The following is an 18589-nucleotide window of genomic DNA, read 5'->3' on the forward strand; positions in this document are numbered from 1 at the left end:
AGTGATTCAAGCTGTTAAGATTTATGGTTATTGGCAGTGGAGGATATTAAAGTAATTCTCTGACGTGATATACAGGGCTTGTGATAATTCCCCTCAGAAGTAAAAACTGAAGGGAAGAGAATAAGGGATTCTTTATGTGTTCCATTGGAAATGAAAAGTTCAGTATTTCTGATTTTCTTTTTTGTTGGCACTTATTCTCGTAGCTTTTGATAAACCCTTCCCAGCTGCTAACTCCCCTGTTGCTGGTCATTCTTTAAAGCAGCCAGAAGATGATATCTGTTAGAGCTGTGTTAAACAAAAGCCCTGGTTTTCTTGGAAGTAACTTTTTCAATATTAGGCTGCCTCCCAAATCCCTTAGTGCTTTGCCAGCAATTATAACTAAGCCTGAACTGCTGTGCAGAAATTGATATAATTGTAAGCTGGGGTTTGTTGTTGTGTTTTTGCTTTTGTTGGTTTTTTTTTTTTTCTTTGTTTGTTTTGTTGGGGTTTTTTGTTTGTTTGTCTTGGTGGGGGTTGTTGTTTTTGAGGTTTTTTAGTGGGGTTTTTATTGTTTTGGGGTTTTGTTTGTGTGTGTGTGTGTGGGTTAATTATTAATAGCTTTTGAAGCAAAAATATTTTAGCCTTCTGGGCACCTTTCTGTAGAGAATGAAAACAGCAAGCTGAACTAGCCTTGAGAATGACTACTTTTACTGCTAATTTAACTGTGTACTCACAGAATCGGCCAGTTGGAGTGTTTCAGAAAAGTCAGTAGAATACCTTGGTTTAGGTGGGGATCTTGGGATGCCATTGTTGCACCTGCCTGAGCTAGACAAGAGTTGAACGCAGGAATCTGAGCTCTAACTGAGAATTAAGGTTCTCCTCCAGGACTCAGGCACTGAAAGGGCATTTTGCTAGCTGGTTTTCCTTTGCCCAGTGCCCTGCTGCCCGTGCTGCTGGTTGTGAGCACCAAGATGTCCCTGAGAGATGCCAGCCAGCCGTGCCACGCCGTGTCACCTCTCTGTCCCTCTGCTGCCAGCGCCTGGGCGCTGCCCCTCCAAACAGGACCTGACACGCGATGACCACAGGCAAACTTAAAGGAAAGCTCCCAGGAGCCTCCAGGGAGCTTGGGCAGGGCACTGGTGTTTGGCCACCGGGCTGAGCAGGTGCCCACACGGCTGCTGGGGACACGCACGGTGCCCGTGGCAGGAGCTGCCCTTCAGTGCACCCCACTCCAGCTGCCACATACAGCCAGGCCAGCAGCACCAGAGCTGCAGAGGGAGCCTCCTTCAGCTTCTGCTGAGCTGTGACCCTGGGAATGTCATGATTACCACCATTAATTGGGAGGAGAAGGAGGAAAAATCACTTAGTGTCTGAGTTAAACAGCAGGCTGGTCAGGAGTGACAAAGAGCATCAAGAATTGCTCCTCCAGCCATTTTTGAAGGTACCACGAGTGAGTCTCTGTGTAGACCTTCCTGGAAGGAAACTGTCATTGCACTGCAGTAAATATGGGGGGTTGATAGCTCCTTTTTTCAGTATTCATCGTTACAGGCTGGAGAGGAGCCTTTACAGAGCACTTCAAAGGGAAAGCTGACATCAGCCGGTCTTGGCTCCCTGGTATGCTCCAGATTTTAATGTTTTAGGGTCATTAGCAGGGGGTTCTCAGCAGGTGGTTCTTGACTTTGGATTTCATCTCTCCAGTTGGTTTTATGCTGATTTTTTTTTTTTTTTTAACCTTGCTCATGTTAAGAGGCCTGTATTTTGAAGGGGGAGAAGGGAATTATGATTTTGTAGGAGGAGGTCTCACAGCCTTATTTTTTGCACTGTTTTTTGAACTGTTTTGATAACTTGGCCATCCTTTAATCTGAGTTTATCTTTGGCCCATATAGAGGCAGGGGCTGTAGGAGCTGTGTTTGAGGTACAAGACTGTGAGTCATCATTCTGCTGAAGAATCAAGACTCTGGACAGCCCAGGGAGCCTTGTCAGAGTCAGACTCCGGGCACTCCTAGGAACAGGAAGTTATTTGGCCAACCCTAAACTAACAATATCTGTAAGATGAGGTCCATGTGTTCAGTTCATGATTACATTTAAGCTACTGCTCCAGCTTCTACCACTGTGGGCTATTATTCTGTGCAGGAAAAGTTCCTTGTAGTCACTTGGCATCTGATCCAATGATCACATTAAGTCAGCAGAAAGTTTCATTCTGCTGATGCCAATGGAATTTGGATTCAGTGCTGTTTCTGGCACTGATTAACTTGTCCTGGTTGTCAAAGTGAGTAGTTTCTTTAGATGGCAAAGGGTATATCATTAACTGGAAACGAGTTGCACACCCTAATTTAAAGTAACTGTCACAGCTACCATCTCCCAGCGTTGCAAGGAGAAAGACTTGCTTTCAAGCAGCAAATCTTAATAAAACTGAAAGTAGGTAACCTTGTGTGAAGTAGGCAAAGTGACACGAAAAAAAATGGTGTGTCTAAACCAATGGACACTTGAGACTTCCTTCTAGTGGAAATAGCTCACATCAGAGGTTTTCTGTTTCTTCCTCCTGAGCAGCTTTGACTTGATGGTCTGAACATGTGTAGCGCTGGCTCCTGAACTCCAGGCTGACTTTGGACTTGTCTCCTTGGTGCTTTTGACTAAGTTGTCTGACCTGAGCACACCTCACTGACATGGATGTTAAAATGCAGGATGACAGGCTGCAGATCTGAACTGTGTGCTTCTGCCTTTTGGATCCTGGTTTTTATTCTCAGAGCAGGAAAGCGAAGGCATTTTCTTTGCCTTTAAACACTGAGAGGAGCAGCAGGTGCCTGGTCAATACAAGACCAGCCCATCTTTCTGTGTTTTTTACCCACAAGGTTGGCTTTTGGATCTAGTTCCAGATTGTTTATGGTTAAGAACTGGGGAAGGCCAAAGCAGATATGGTGTGAGTCTGTTACAGACCACGCAACCAGGATGAAGACCCAGATGAAACATTCCCTGAGCACTTGGGAGAAATCTCACAATCCATGGCCCTGTTCTCCTGGAGGGTTTCAACTTACCATGTGTCTGCTGGAAGTACAACACGGCAGAGAGGGAACAGTTTAGGAGGTTCCTGGAGTGTGTGGAAGAGAACTTCCCGATGCAGCTGGTGAAGGAGTCAACCAGGGAAGGCTCCTGCTGGACCTGTGTTTGTAACAAAGTAGGACTGGGGGGTGAGCAGATGGTCAGAGGCTGTCTTGGGCACAGGGATCCCACAACGGTAATTCTTGTTTCTTGGAGAAGTGAGAAGGGGACTCAGCAGAACTGCCAACTTCCAAAGGGAGATTTTAAGCAGTGTAGGAGACTGGTTGGGAGAATCCCTTGGGAGCCAGTCCTGAGGAGGTAAGGAATCCAGGAAGGCTGGATATGCTTCAAGAAGGAAATCTCAAAGGTGTGGAAGCAGGCCATTCCTGTGTGCCAAAAGATGAGCTAGCAGGGAACAAGACTGGCCTGGCTGAACAGAAATTTTTGGTGGAACTCAGGGGAAAAAAAGGAGAGCTTATGACCTTTGGAAGAAGGGGTGGGCCACTCAGGAGGACTACAAGGATGTTGTGGGGTTATGCAGGATGAAAATTAGAAGGGATGAAGTCCAGCCAGGACTTAATCTGTCTACTGGTGTAAAAGACAACAAAAAACCCCATTACTATGAATACAGTAGCAAAAAAAAGGAGGGCTGAGAATCTCTCTCCTTTATTGGATGTGGGGGGAAACATTGGCAAAGGATGAGGAAAATGCTGAGATACTTAATGCCATCTTTACCTCAGTCTGTAATAGTCAGACCCTTTGTTCTCCAGGTACCCAGCCTCTTGAGCTGGAAGAGAGGGATGGGGAGCAGAAAGAAGCCTCCATAATCCCAGGGGAAATGGTCAGTGACCTGCTACGCTACCTAGGGACACACACACACGTCTGTGGGTTCAGGTGGCATCCACCTGAAGGCACTGAGGGAGCTAGTGGAAGTACTCCATGAGCACTTTCATTGACTTTCATGAGAAGTGTGGGTTTTTTCCAAGGCTGGAGGGTTTTTCACACAGACCAAAGAAATACAGCTTAATGGGATTTTTCCAGTTTCATGCCTGTTTGCTTTTTGTTTGTTTGTTTGTTTGTTTTTAAACTCAGTGCACATGTGGGATATCCACATTTACTAACCGCTGATGTTCGTTCTAGATGGGATACACTCCTTTGCACGTCGGCTGCCACTACGGAAACATAAAAATCGTCAACTTCCTTCTGCAGCACTCTGCGAAAGTCAACGCCAAAACGAAGGTGAGTGTGCCGCCCGTCCCCGCGGGGGCTGCGGCCGCGCCGGGCGCTGTGCCCACCGCAGCCTTGCCTTGCTCTCCCCTTGTGCCTGCAGAACGGGTACACGCCGCTGCACCAGGCGGCGCAGCAGGGGCACACGCACATCATCAACGTCCTGCTGCAGCACGGCGCCGCGCCCAACGAGCTCACTGTGGTAAGTGCTGGCCTGGGAAGCGCCTCTGCTGGGACAGGAACGGAGCAGAGGAAGCCCGTTTCCATCACCCCCACATCCTCTGTGCCATCGTCTCTCCCAGAACGAGAGCAACAAACGTCTGAAAACCTCTTGGTTTTCATCCCATCTCATCCTGCTCATATATCCCGCTACCCAAATATTTATTTCCATCAGAAAATGTAAACGTTTTTTACTTTTATTTTACATTCCTCTGTAATTAACCGTCGGTTCCTAAGCTTCTCCTTGCTAACACTCAACTTCTGTTGCAAATGTTTCGACTGCTAGAATGGAAACACTGCCCTCGCCATTGCTAAGCGGCTTGGCTACATTTCAGTTGTTGACACGCTGAAGGTGGTGACAGAAGAGACCATGACTACAATTGTAAGTACAGTTCAGTTCGGTAGGGAATGCAAGAATTTTTCCAGAGCCAGAGTACGACTATGACTAAACTTCGTTTGGTTATGCGACTGCCGAGATTCCAGTCACCTATTTCCTTTTAGCAGTATAAAGTCGATATAAAGTGAAACATGAGCTGTCTGTTTTTAAGGTGGTAGGCACTGTGAGGATGGACACAGACTGAGCAGAAAATGGCCAGTGTAAAGGACTGGTCATAACTGCAGTGTTTCTCCACACAATGTTTGTCCACACATCTTGTTTAGGGAACAGTTTTACAGCTGAAAAGATCTTCCTACAGGCTTGTGTAAACAGGCTGCTGCCCTCTTTTGAGAGCATTTCCCAGTGGTCTGATGTTTAATGGCTTGCATTTGACCTAAGAGAACCCATTCCAATATAGAAAAATGGTTGGAATTTACTTAAAAGCGCCTCATTGTGTGGTTTCTGGCCCCTTCCGTAGGATGGTGAAAGGTTGTATTCTGCAAGCAGCCAGAGTCAGCCCCTGCAAACCCAAATATCCATTCCCTGACGTGGATGTGAACTCCAGCTTGTCTGTTGTGCCTCTCAGGAAGAGCCAGGAGGCATTGAAGGAACTAGCAGTGGTCAAATATTACCTGCTGTCAGAAAAATTCACAGAATCCAAAATATTTCTCAGAGGGATCTTCTGTTCACTAATGTTTTGCCAAATTGCTCTCTGAAGAAAACACTTTTCTGAGGCGAGGGGTCTCCATGCATTACCATAGTAATAAAGCCCAAACTGGGTCTGAAGAACATAAATTCAGAATATTGGCTCCAAATTTGCTTTTTCCTTTCAGCAACTATATTCCTTTTTCTGGTTAAAAAGATAAAATGCACATGTGTGTGTGTTTTAGACATATCAGGGGTGGAAAACAGTTACAGTGTGTGTTCCATGTTTTGTCATCTCCCCTTTGTGGGATCTATCTGTGCAAGCAGGTGGTTGCAATATGATGAACTTTTGCGATGACAGGCAGATTTTAGTTCTGTTCCTGCATGCACCTTTTCTTCCGATGACTTTCCTGGCTGTGGTTTCAGTAGTTTACAGAAAATCCACCACACAAAAGATAAATTTCAGAACAATAAGTTATAAAGGAATATTCTAGAAAGTAATACTGATTTTTTTTTTTTTTTCCTTACACATTTTTCTCTATGTTTTCTCAGGAACAAATTTCTCTTTAGAAAGATTCCAAGACATTTTTCCAGAAAAGATTGGTGGAGAATATTATACAGGATAGCTAAACTTGAATGACTACCTACTGTTCAATTAGGTAGTTGCAGGAAAACCACACATTTATGCTAAAAACTCTCAGTATCAAGGTTGTTCTTGGCTTTTAGAACCGAGAAGCTTGGGGGAGTTTGTGCTGCACAAACTGACCATTTATCTTCTGTAGATGAAGAGAAGAGAGATGGTGGGTCAGGCTCTGAATTGTCCTGGAGGAAATGTTAGATGCTCAAAGACCTATACAACTTCAAATATCTCAAGAAAAGCCCAGAAATAATTTCCCTTAAAATCAGAATATGCTAAATATCAGTATGTAATTTTGAGACCTTAGAAGTCTAGACATGAAATCTGATTTACAGTTGAGGGTCTTACAAATTCAGTTTGACTGCTGAGAATTAGATTTTGAAGCTTGTGGCTAAACAACTACCAAAGCTAAGTTTTAAGGCAGTCATGGATGAACATAGCTAATTTTACTACAATTTATCCTCAAGCACCAATTAAAAAAAAAAAAAAAAAAAAAAATCCAGTATTACCTGGAAAAAAAGTCCAGTGATTTTGCTGGTTTAACTATGTGTTAAAAAGCTTTGCAAGTAATTCCCACAAAGTGAGGCTTTTTGTAGGTTTTCTAATGTTTGAGCATGGAGGAGCTCTTCTGCCTATAACAAGTGACGGCAGTAGCCTAAGAAACATGAAATGAGTGAGTACTCATACAGCCAGAGAAGAACTGAAATCTTTTGAAATAAGTGAGAGTGGAGAGGCTATTTTGCCCTCCTGAACTTCTTAATGATTTCTTTTTTGCCTGTGAAGCACGAGAAGTAATGGTGGTTAAAAAATAAATGCAATCTAAAACCCCCAGAAAGATGGGAGTGGGTTTTTGTTTGGGTTTTTTTGTTGTTGTTGTTTTGGTTTTAATTCCACTGCACTCCTTGAATGGTATCTCTGCAGAAGCTCTTGTCTGTCCCAAACCTCCACCAGTGGTGGTTGTGCTGTACCCCAGCTGGAAAGTAAAAAGTGCAAGTGTATGTCCTTCATGGCATACAGGTATTCTAGGAACAGATTTCAGGTGCATTTGGAACTTTTTTTTCCCTGCTTTTATTTTTCGTTACGTTGGTCTTTGAGTCTGAACCGGTACAAACATTGGGATGAAAATCATGCAACCATTTCTGAGTGTCTTCCATGCACAAGGCCCTTCAGGGGCATCATTCAGCCTGCATGTGGTTACAGTTGTTCTTATTTGTGGGAAAAACACACAATTCATGCTGAGGCACCTCTGAGAAAAAAATCACATAGGTCCAGCTGCTCCCAAATTGCAGAATTCTTCTGATGTCAAACACTTCCCTCAGAAAGCTTGGTTTTATTAGAGACGACATATTCCCTGCTCAAAATTTAGATGACTACTTAGAGTTCTTATTAAACCCCCTTAAATGAAGTTTGTTTCAGTATAAGTGATTTTTCTTTTGATACCATCATATAAGCTTTCTGCTCATGCTTTTTCTGCCGTGACAATATGAACATACTTTAAAAAACAAATCCAATATTGCCTATTTCTGTAGTCTTTTTAATGTGTAGTTCAACGTGTCTTTAAAATAGAAAGTGAATAGGAACCTTAAAAATTGTCTTGTTTTTCTAACTGCAGATAAAAATCTTATCTTGCATTTAATTCTAAAAAAAATTAGAATTTTAAGAAAAAATATGCTTGCATTCTAAAATTCCTTTTTTCCTATTACAGACTGTTACAGAAAAGCACAAAATGAATGTGCCCGAAACCATGAATGAAGTTCTTGATATGTCTGATGATGAAGGTATTAAAAATTAAAAAAAAAAAAATTCATTTTTGTGGTCATAAGAAATGTCTGTTTAAAAACCCAAGACTAACACACATTATTAGTTTGATATGGCCATTGCACATTTGTCATTGTTGTACATTGATTTTGTTGACACATCAATAGTATGTGCCTTTCTTTTAATAATTTTGTTTATTTAAATCATGCAGTTCGTAAAGCCAATGCCCCTGAAATACTCAGTGATGCTGAATATTTGTCAGATGTTGAAGAAGGTATTTGTGCCTTTTTTATTGCACTGACATTTAACTTAAGCCTCTTCCTTTTATTTCATCTATCTGAAAACTAATCCTTTCAGATAATTTTCTTATTATCCTACTAACAATAACTTCTGCTTTACAATTAAGAAAGCTTTCAAAAATTCTTTGAGCTATTGCTGATAATCCTCTAACTTCTGAATTTTTTATGATTTTTTGATCAAATTACCTTCACTTTCTTGGAATAATAATTTTGCTGCTGCTTCTATAAAGTGAATAACTGTTTTATTGTTTTAATTTAAAAATGAAATACTGGACAAGAGGGTAAAATATCAAAACGCTTTGGAAGAAATGGCTGATAGTGGAAGTCAATGGCAGAAAACGAAATTCTTGGGGTTTTTTTAGAACAAGCGACTGTGTTCAATTTTCTTGTTTTTCTTCAGTCAATCTCTCTTTCTTCATCCCTATTGATGTATTTACTTTTAATTTTCATAGCTTTCAAGCAGCAAGGTGTAAAAGATATTTCAGTTCTTTGCGTGCCGCTCTTGTTTAATTCATGCGCTGAGGCTTTTGGTTGGTTTCCCATCTGTCATTGTGTTCCCAGCGCTGCAGTTCCTAGTGGATCATGTTCTTGCCGTACATAGGTGTTTTCCAAATAGCTCTCCTAGGCCGTTGTCCTGCTCCAAATGCTGCATTGTTTCAGCTGACAGGAACACTGATGCATAATAGTGGGAGTTAACGGGGCAGGACCTTGCTGTGTCCCGCTGCACGGCGAGGTACAGACGAGAAACACCCTCTGGGGAGCCTGGGTGCGGGAACTAAAGATGTAAATTGTAAGGTATGGCATCATTTTGAAAGCCAAATCTGCGCAGGGTTTTTCCAGTCACTGACTCTCGGCATAACAAAGACCAAACCAACAATTAGGACTGCAGGTAATACAACTGATTGCTGGCATATTGCAGACGGTGTTCTACACTGGTTTATGCATAAACAGTCCTGCTCTGCATCCTTGTGTCCAAATTGGAGAGAGAGATTTGATGGATGGACAACTCTGTGGCTGAGGAATTGGCTGGATGGGGCACTCAGAGTTGTGTTCAAAGACTGAATGTCCAAGTGGAGGCCAGTGATTTGCGCCGTTCCTCAGGGTATTGGAACGGGTGCCATTTCACGTCCTTGTTGGCAGCGTGGGCAGTGGGATCAGTGCACCCTCAACAGGTTTGCTGATGACACCCAGCTGTGTGGTGTGGGTGACACTCTGGAGGGAAGGGATGCCACCCAGAGGGACCTGGGCAGGCTGGAAGAGGTGGGACTGTGCAAAACTCAGGATGTTCAGCAAGACCAAGTGCAAGGCCCTGCATCAAGATGAGGGCAATCCTGAGCATAAGTACAGGCTGGGTGGAGCATGGACTGGGAACAGCCCCGTGGAGAAGGACTTGAGGCTGCTGGTGAAAGAGAAGCTCAGCATGACCTGGCAGTGTGCACTTGCAGCCCAGAAATATCCAACAGTGTCCTGGGCTGCATCCAAAGCACCATGGGCGGCTCTCGTGAGACCCCCCTGGAGTGCTGCATCCAGCTCTGGGTTCCCAGTGTGAGAAGGACATGGAGCTATTGGAGCAAGTCCCAAAGAGGCCACAGAGATGATCAGAGGGCTGGAGTACCTCTCCTGTGAAGCCAGGCTGAGGGAGCTGGGGTTGTTCATCCTGGAGAAGGTTCCAGGGAGACCTTGAAGCACCTTCCAGTGCCTAAATGGGACCTGTAGGAAAGTTTGAGAGGGACTTTGTACAAAGGCGTGTAGTGACAGGACACGGGGAATGGATTTAAGCTGAAAGAGGATAGGTTTAGGTTTAATATTAGGAAGAAATTCTTCACTGTGAGGGTGGTGAGGAACTGGAACAGGTTACCCAGCAAAGATGCGAATGCTCCATCCCTGACAGTGTCCAAAGCTGTCCAAGGCTGGATGTGGCTTTGAGCAACCTGGTATAGGGGGAGGTGTCCCTGCCCATGGCAGCAGAGTTGGAACAAGAAGATCTTTAAGGACCCCAATAACCCAGGCCGTTCTGTGGTACTGTGATGACAGGGTCCTTTTCAAACCCAGGGCTGAAAGGGAGCTCACAAATCAGATAACAGGTGTTTTGCAAGGCTTGCGATGAATTACAGGCTTTGAGGTGATCACCGCTGGCCTGTCTCTTCCCTGACTTGCATATCTGTACCGACAGCTCAGTGACGCCCATCCCCACAACTCCTCTGTGTTAGTGGGGTATTTATAAACAATGCATCCACTCACACCAGTCGAAACAAATCTGTTCAAGATGCTAAGGCACTCTGACAAATCTCAGAGCCAGGGAGCTGATTTCCAAGTGGGAGAAAGGCACAAATTTAGCAAACAAATCCAAGCTCTCCCTCGCTTGGCTGGTGTTCATGTCATCAGCCAAAACTCTGCAGTGAGACAGACTTGTTGAATGGCTTCTCAATGAGCCACAACCCTCAAGGTTTCTCTCACAAGAGAAATTGAAGCCTTGGAAAGCAGAGACTCGGAGCTCGGGGACAAATGTCAGGAAACCATTTCCTTGAGTTTTATGTCTTGCTGTGCCCACTAAATAAGTATTTACATGGGAATTGTGTAATTTCTCTTCCCTGCTGAGGACAGTTTGGTTTGGAGTCAAAATGGTTGAGAAGAGAGATTCTTTTATTCTTTTTCCTAGACTACTCTGGCAAATCTGCCCAAATGAGGTTAAGTGTTGGGGAATTGCTACACCGCAAAAAAAGAAATGGTGTTTTTTTTAAAGATGTGAACATGATTTTGTGGGGAAAAGAAATTAGGGCTCACCTTCACACGCTGCAGGCAGTTTGCAGAAGAGCAATTCTAACGCACCCTGAGCCTGTGCTGTGCTTTTATTTTTAAAGAGATGGCAAATCTTACAGATGTGAAGCCTGAGACTGGGAGGACTGGGTCTCTCCTCTTACCATCTCCAGCTGTGCGCTGCTCCCCGTGCAGCTGGGAGTCCCAGCCCCGTGCCCGTGGGGCTGGAGGGAGCAGGGCTCAGCCGTGGTAAAGCTCAACTCCAGTTGTCTGCAGGAGGCCTGGAAGGAATCCCCTCCTCTGCAGCACGCACTCATCCTCTCAGCATCCCTCTGGGCAGCTGCAGGAGCTTTAATCTGGAGCAGGGAGCTGGAGCCCTGCTGCGCCTGCCACAACCCTGCCATGAGCCCCCCTGTCACTACAGCCCTCCCTAAAGCTGCTGCGAGCCATGGAAGCTTGAGGAAGCAATATGGAAGAAAGACTGTGAGCAGTAAAGGGCAAAAAATGCAATCCATAAACCAAATCAGGTGTAGAGAATTTAGACATTATCAAAAACCAGTTATTCTTGAGCTTCTAATTTATTTATTTTTTTAATTTGGCCTTGAGTAGATAAACTTTTGGGTGTAAACCAGGACACTGGTTTAAGCCCATTTAATGGAGAAGCCTGCCTCAGTAGGAGTAAGTATCATGCTAATCAATCCCTGGAAGATTAGACAGATGTCCCAACAGAACATGAATGCATGCTGCCTGATCCCTGAGGAGGTGCTAAGGTACAGCAGTTCAAGTGCATTTAAGACAGGTCAGAACATCACCATGCATGAAAATGTGTTATTGGTCATTTTGGGAGGGGTTCGTTTATTATATTTTTAAGCTCAGTTTTCAGAGTTTCTTTGGCTCCATAAAATTTCACAGGTTCATAAAAGTTTCAGTAGTTTGGTGTTGGCTTTTCTCCACACTCTGTGGAACCAAAACCTTGGCTACAACTGGAAACATCCTCCTTTTCCCTGTGGCTCTGCCTCTTCTGCCGTCAAGGCAGCTCTGGACAGGCTGTGATGAAGGAGTGGCAAAATCCTCAGGTATCTTTAGCAAAGCCAAATGACAAATGCTCATCTGGATCCCAGCCTATGATAAATTTTGTCTGGGACTTTTCCCAAGCCACATGATTCCCTCTCTCCTGCTGCCAGAGAGCCTGTATTTCTCACTGGCCTCTAAAAAGAGCACCTACCCTGTGCTCCTGCAGTTCCCAGCTGTAGGAGACATGCAGAAAAACAGGGAAAACTTGGGCTGAGAAAGGTGATACGAGGTAAGAAAAAGATTCTTGGGGAGAAAAGAGTAAAACCAGTAGAACCTTCTATCCCAGAAAATAAAACCAAACAAATTGCGTGAGGGATAGGCTAGAACATGTAATGGGTGGGCGAAGTGAGTAGCAATGCTTGCTGCTCTCCAGAAATCTAAAAATAGGGGGCATCAGTGGAACCAGCAAGAGGCAGATCCAGCTTGAAAGGGCTGCTCCTCCTGCAGGAGGTAGATGACTTTTATGACTCCTTGCACAGGTCCTTGGTGTGGGGAGCAGAAAAAATTTTGTTGAGTTCAAAGTGTAACTGGAAGAATTTAAAAAGGGAGAAAAAACAAAAGACCCCAAAAACTTGTTCATGACTATACAAACCTCTTTCAGGTTTAGAAAATATGTGCTCAAGTCAGTTCCAGCTAGAGGAGTGTCCTGGAGTTCTTCTGCTGGTCCCTGTTCCCATAGTCTCCTGTGAAATGTGGCTGCTGTCGGAAGCAGGGTGCACTAGGACTGCTGGGCCCTTGCTTTGGCCTACTGCCGCTGTTTTTCCCTGGACTTTGAGCTGTTTCCTCTACCTGTGATAGCTGTGTTTACCGGCTGTTAGCAGGGACATCACCTTTCTTCAGCATGTAGTCTATTGGGAAGGGAAGGATGGCAAAGGCAGCAAAGCAGTGCAGTTATCTTTGAGTGTTTTTTCATCGGTGCCTCATTGCTGGGCATTTCTCTGTTGTTTGTGTTCAGAGATGGGTTTTTGTCTTCCCTCTCCCGTGGGACCCTGTCTGCAGGAATTCCGTGTGCGGTGAGCAAACACTGTGCGCACTGTTACCTGAAGCGCAGAGGATTAGGCTGCAGCACCTAATTAAACAGAGTGGGATTGCTGAAACGTGCACCACCCATTTCGCTCCAGCCTCCCACGATCGCAAAACAATGTCTGGAATTCTTTGAAATTACCACTCCTAGATGCCGTTTTCCCTTTGATGAGAGCATTTCATCAGAGTAATCCTGCCCCGGCTGGATTAGTTGCAGAGCAGGATAACATCTGATGTATTTTACAGCTCGACTGAATGGGGTTTTTTTTTCCCATTCTCCTTGCTTTTGACAAACGATGCTCTAAAAGAAAATGCCTCCTCTGTCCCTTACAGTGGCGTAGCGCTTGTCTTCAGGTATTGAAAGGGCAGAAGTTTCCAAATTTAGGGGCCCAGTTGGTAGCTGCTGAAAGTCGCCCGGATCTCTCGCCCTCCCCCGGCCGCTTCCGCGCCCCCCAGGCTCCGCTCCGGCTTTCTCCGTGGCCAGCAGCCCCCCACCCCAGGGAAGGGGCTGTGCTGGGATGGGCTGTGCTGGGGATGGGCTGTGCTGGGGATGGGCTGTGCTGGGGGTGGGCTGTGCTGGGGGTGGGCTGTGCTGGGGATGGGTTGTGCTGGGGATGGGCTGTGCTGGGGTGGGCTGTGCTGGGGTGGGTTGTGCTGGGGGTGGGCTGTGCTGGGGATGGGTTGTGCTGGGATGGGCTGTGCTGGGGTGGGCTGTGCTGGGGTGGGTTGTGCTGGGGGTGGGCTGTGCTGGGCTGTGCTGGGGATGGGCTGTGCTGGGGATGGGCTGTGCTGGGGATGGGCTGTGCTGGGGGTGGGCTGTGCTGGGGATGGGCTGTGCTGGGGATGGGCTGTGCTGGGCTGTGCTGGGGATGGGCTGTGCTGGGTTGTGCTGGGGATGGGCTGTGCTGGGGGTGGGCTGTGCTGGGGATGGGCTGTGCTGGGGGTGGGCTGTGCTGGGATGGGCTGTGCTGGGCTGTGCTGGGGTGGGCTGTGCTGGGGTGGGCTGTGCTGGGGATGGGCTGTGCTGGGATGGGCTGTGCTGGGGGTGGGCTGTGCTGGGGATGGGCTGTGCTGGGATGGGCTGTGCTGGGGGTGGGCTGTGCTGGGGATGGGCTGTGCTGGGGATGGGCTGTGCTGGGGGTGGGCTGTGCTGGGGATGGGCTGTGCTGGGTTGTGCTGGGGATGGGCTGTGCTGGGATGGGCTGTGCTGGGGTGGGCTGTGCTGGGGATGGGCTGTGCTGGGGATGGGCTGTGCTGGGGATGGGCTGTGCTGGGGGTGGGCTGTGCTGGGGATGGGCTGTGCTGGGTTGTGCTGGGGATGGGCTGTGCTGGGATGGGCTGTGCTGGGGTGGGCTGTGCTGGGGATGGGCTGTGCTGGGGATGGGCTGTGCTGGGGGTGGGCTGTGCTGGGATGGGCTGTGCTGGGGGTGGGCTGTGCTGGGGATGGGCTGTGCTGGGGATGGGCTGTGCTGGGGATGGGCTGTGCTGGGGATGGGCTGTGCTGGGGGTGGGCTGTGCTGGGGGTGGGCTGTGCTGGGATGGGCTGTGCTGGGGGTGGGCTGTGCTGGGATGGGCTGTGCTGGGGGTGGGCTGTGCTGGGGATGGGCTGTGCTGGGGATGGGCTGTGCTGGGGGTGGGCTGTGCTGGGGGTGGGCTGTGCTGGGGATGGGCTGTGCTGGGGGTGGGCTGTGCTGGGGATGGGCTGTGCTGGGGGTGGGCTGTGCTGGGGATGGGCTGTGCTGGGGGTGGGCTGTGCTGGGGATGGGCTGTGCTGGGGATGGGCTGTGCTGGGGATGGGCTGTGCTGGGGGTGGGCTGTGCTGGGATGGGCTGTGCTGGGGGTGGGCTGTGCTGGGGATGGGCTGTGCTGGGGATGGGCTGTGCTGGGGATGGGCTGTGCTGGGGGTGGGCTGTGCTGGGATGGGCTGTGCTGGGGGTGGGCTGTGCTGGGGATGGGCTGTGCTGGGGATGGGCTGTGCTGGGGGTGGGCTGTGCTGGGGTGGGCTGTGCTGGGGGTGGGCTGTGCTGGGGATGGGCTGTGCTGGGGGTGGGCTGTGCTGGGGATGGGCTGTGCTGGGGGTGGGCTGTGCTGGGGATGGGCTGTGCTGGGGATGGGCTGTGCTGGGGATGGGCTGTGCTGGGGTGGGTTGTGCTGGGGGTGGGCTGTGCTGGGGATGGGCTGTGCTGGGGATGGGCTGTGCTGGGGATGGGCTGTGCTGGGGTGGGTTGTGCTGGGGGTGGGCTGTGCTGGGGGTGGGCTGTGCTGGGGATGGGCTGTGCTGGGGGTGGGCTGTGCTGGGGGTGGGCTGTGCTGGGGGTGGGCTGTGCTGGGGATGGGCTGTGCTGGGGGTGGGTTCCCCAGCCCCGGGGCAGCGGGGGAGGCGCCGGTCCCGGCCCCGGCCGGGGGGCGGGCGGAGGCAGCGCCTTCCCCGCGCTCCTTGCGCAGCCCCGGCATCAAGTTACGGCAAAACTACACCCTCGCAGCACCCCTATTTACATACAAATAACTGGAGTGCCTGCATTTATGTCACCATTCGAGAGGCTTGCCAAGGGAGGCTGTAATCCAATCAGCAGAAGCTTTAATGGGATGTCTGCAGAGTGATTAGAAAGGGATTTTTTTTCCCCCCCAACTTATTATTTTTCGTTTTGTTTCGTATTTTGCAAAGAACTTTAATCTGAGTTGAGAGGACAAAGATGCACGTGTCCTAAAATACACGCGAAGAGATCAAGATGTTAAGAAGATCTCAGTTGTTGTGTGGAAAGCGAATATGACCCACAGGGATTAGTTTGCTTGTGCTGGTTTGGAGATTAAGGCTAAATCACTGCTTAAGGACTAATAGGACTAATAGGAATTCTTGGAAACACCAGGGGGAAAAAAAAATCTTATAGACCAGGCTGGTGAAAATGGCTTTCCAAAACAGTAAGACTTTTTAAAGTTTCACTTGATGTATGATGTTTCTGTTTCGGGTTTTCGAATGCTTTCTGGTGAATTGTGAACATTTGAGCTTTTTAACCGCTGCTTAAAATACTGGGTGTTGCTGGGCTGGAGGAGAAAGTTGGTCTGTTTGTTTGCCGCTTGCAAAGCAGTAGCTGAAGGGGTATTTTTAGACTTGATTGTTAGTTTAAAACCGGAGCTCGCCTGTGGTTTCCTGAGTTTAGTGAATGGAAACCAGTCTTAACTCCTTTAATGAAAGCGGGAAACGTGAGGCTGGGCTTGGGAGTCACTCACCTTGGGGAGCGCGCTGCTGTTAAACTTCTCTGTGGTGCACTTTAAACCTAACACACCTCAAAGGCGTTCACAACAAAGGAGGAGGGCGAATATCGGCAAGCCATGAGCTTCCAGGGAGCGCTCTGCGCTCCGCGCTGCCGGGGGAACGGGGCGGGGTGTGGGGGGCGAAATCCAAGGCCCGCAAAAGGCGCATTTTGGACTTGCTCTGTCAATGCAGGAATGTAGGTTTGCATGATGTAATGGCATGCAAATGCTCCCCGCCGGGCAGCTGCTCCGTTAACCCTTCGTGGCGCCCGCCCGCCTCTCCCAGCCCGACCTGTCCTTCCTCCCGGGGTTTTGGGATGGAACGGCCAAGGATCTCTTGCCGTGCGGATGGTCCCGCGTGTCCCGGCGGTGCCCGGGGTGCCGGCTTTGTTCCGTGGGGCTGGGGCTGGGGCTGAGCAGGCTTCGGGAAGCGCTCACCTTCGGGGATCGACCTGGCAGTAGGGAGCGGTTCATTTAAAAAAAATAAATAAATAAAATTCCCGTCTCACATTCAAACTTCCAAACGGAGCGATCCCCAAGGTGGGAGGCGGGCCTCTTCCGTCCCTCAGCCTCCGTTCAAGCTTGCTGCGCTTCTCAGGACTGGTGGGCAAACGGGCTGTCCCTCGCAGCCGGGGGTTGGGTTCGTTTTGTTGATTGGTTTGTTGTTTCGTTGGGTTTTTGTTGTTTTGTTTTGTTTTGTTTCCCTCACACGGAATGATCCACCTTTGTCAGCTCGGGCTTTTTTCCATAAGGAAAGCAAAAGTGAGAGCGATGATGCAAAGTACAGAAGGACTCTTCAGCTTGCTGAAACGATTGGTCAAAAGTCATCCCTCGTATAACTTTATTGGCTTCATGTCAAGGTGGAATTCTGCTTCTTTCGTTTGTCCCCCAATAAAATTATTTTCTCAGGCGCGTTCAGAGGGTGGATAATTAACATACAACGTGGAAAGAGCCTTAGGGAAAGTGGGGGTGACCGGATTGATTCCTTATTGGCGAGCAGAGAAAGGGCGTTATGACTTACTAAGCGCACAAACATCTGCCATCGTGTAGCTCTGATCCCAGCCTGGCTTTCGCACTGGCAGGTGAGGATGCGATGACGGGCGACACCGACAAATACCTCGGACCCCAGGACCTGAAAGAGCTGGGAGATGATTCTCTGCCTGCTGAAGGATACATGGGCTTCAGCCTGGGAGCCCGCTCTGCCAGGTACCGTGTTTGCTGCTTGCTCGGGTGTCGCCGCAGGTACAGGTTTTGACAAACCCAGCGGGGTCTGGTTTGAGCTGAGGCAGAGGGGGGTGCACTCCCTTCGAAGCATTTGCTCATTGCGGTTTTGTTTCATATTCTTCGTTCATGTTGGCTTCTTATGGCAATGATACAGAAAACTTAACTATTCACTTTTTCTGGTCTCTGTTCGTGCTCTGAACATCTCCAAGGCGCCTCTTTGCTCGCGCTCTGCAGCTGCTCCAGGAACTGATCTAGAGCAGCCAGCTAAGCCAGGTTTCTTTTGACTGCTGCTGGTCAGGCTGATACTCACAGCAGAGGGCTCCTTAATGGGTGTGTTTTGCTGAAGGGTGTAAATACCAGAAAAACTGAATGACAAATCATTTTGCTATTTGGTGCTTTTATTTCTTTAAGGGTGCTAGTGAGTAATCCAACTGAGAAAGGCAACATTAAAAAAAAAAAAAAAATGCTCCTCCCCCCTAAAAGAAAAAAAAAAAAAGGCAAGTTTCCCCTAAATTTGTTGCAGGAGTTATTTTGACAGGGAATGGATCATGTGTTATGAAAAACAGGCCAAAGTTTCTGTGAACCTGATAAAACATTGTAAAATCAATATGTTGTCTGACTAATGTTAATTTCAACGCAGGTATTTACTGATCAGCATTTTAGATTTTATTTTTGAATGTTACTAAAGCCTTCAGTGTGTGTTGCTCAAAACAGTTAAAGCTGTGTGAGCAGAGATTACTTCCATAGTTGTGGATTTGCAGTGTAGTTACTGACAGTTGAATTGTACTGAAGCTAATAATTAAACCTCATAAGCTGGTACCCTGAGGGCTTTTTCCTATGCTGTAGTTTAAAGATCTGTTTTAAAAAGTGGGTTCATTGTCTAACAGCAAGTGGCAACTCCCATAAGGTAAAGCTTAGATGTCTACCCTTCAGTCTTGTTTGTTAGGGCTGCGTTGGAAATGCAAGCACGCAGTGGAAATTTGCTCTTTAGTAGTCCCCAGCCACGTTGTGCTTGATTTACAATTTTTAGGGAAGTCAATAAGTATTTATGAGATCATACATTTGTGAGAAATGCCAAGA

General features: G+C 47.7%; 1 protein-coding gene across 7 annotated transcripts in view; it reads left to right on the forward strand.

Annotated features, from left to right (window-relative positions):
- The window catches only part of ANK3 (ankyrin 3), a 349693-nt gene that overhangs the window by 260787 nt on the left and 70317 nt on the right, over nt 1-18589 (forward strand). For all 7 annotated transcript variants that reach the window (XM_058421436.1, XM_040072042.2, XM_040072038.2 and 4 more), the window contains 6 exons: nt 4159-4257; nt 4349-4447; nt 4751-4846; nt 7828-7900; nt 8092-8154; nt 17368-17491. In XM_058421436.1, the coding sequence (XP_058277419.1) occupies nt 4159-4257; nt 4349-4447; nt 4751-4846; nt 7828-7900; nt 8092-8154; nt 17368-17491 (554 nt within the window). The remainder of the gene's footprint in view (nt 1-4158; nt 4258-4348; nt 4448-4750; nt 4847-7827; nt 7901-8091; nt 8155-17367; nt 17492-18589) is intronic.

Source organism: Hirundo rustica, chromosome 8 (genome assembly GCF_015227805.2).
Source record: "Hirundo rustica isolate bHirRus1 chromosome 8, bHirRus1.pri.v3, whole genome shotgun sequence".
Lineage (NCBI taxonomy): Eukaryota > Metazoa > Chordata > Aves > Passeriformes > Hirundinidae > Hirundo > Hirundo rustica.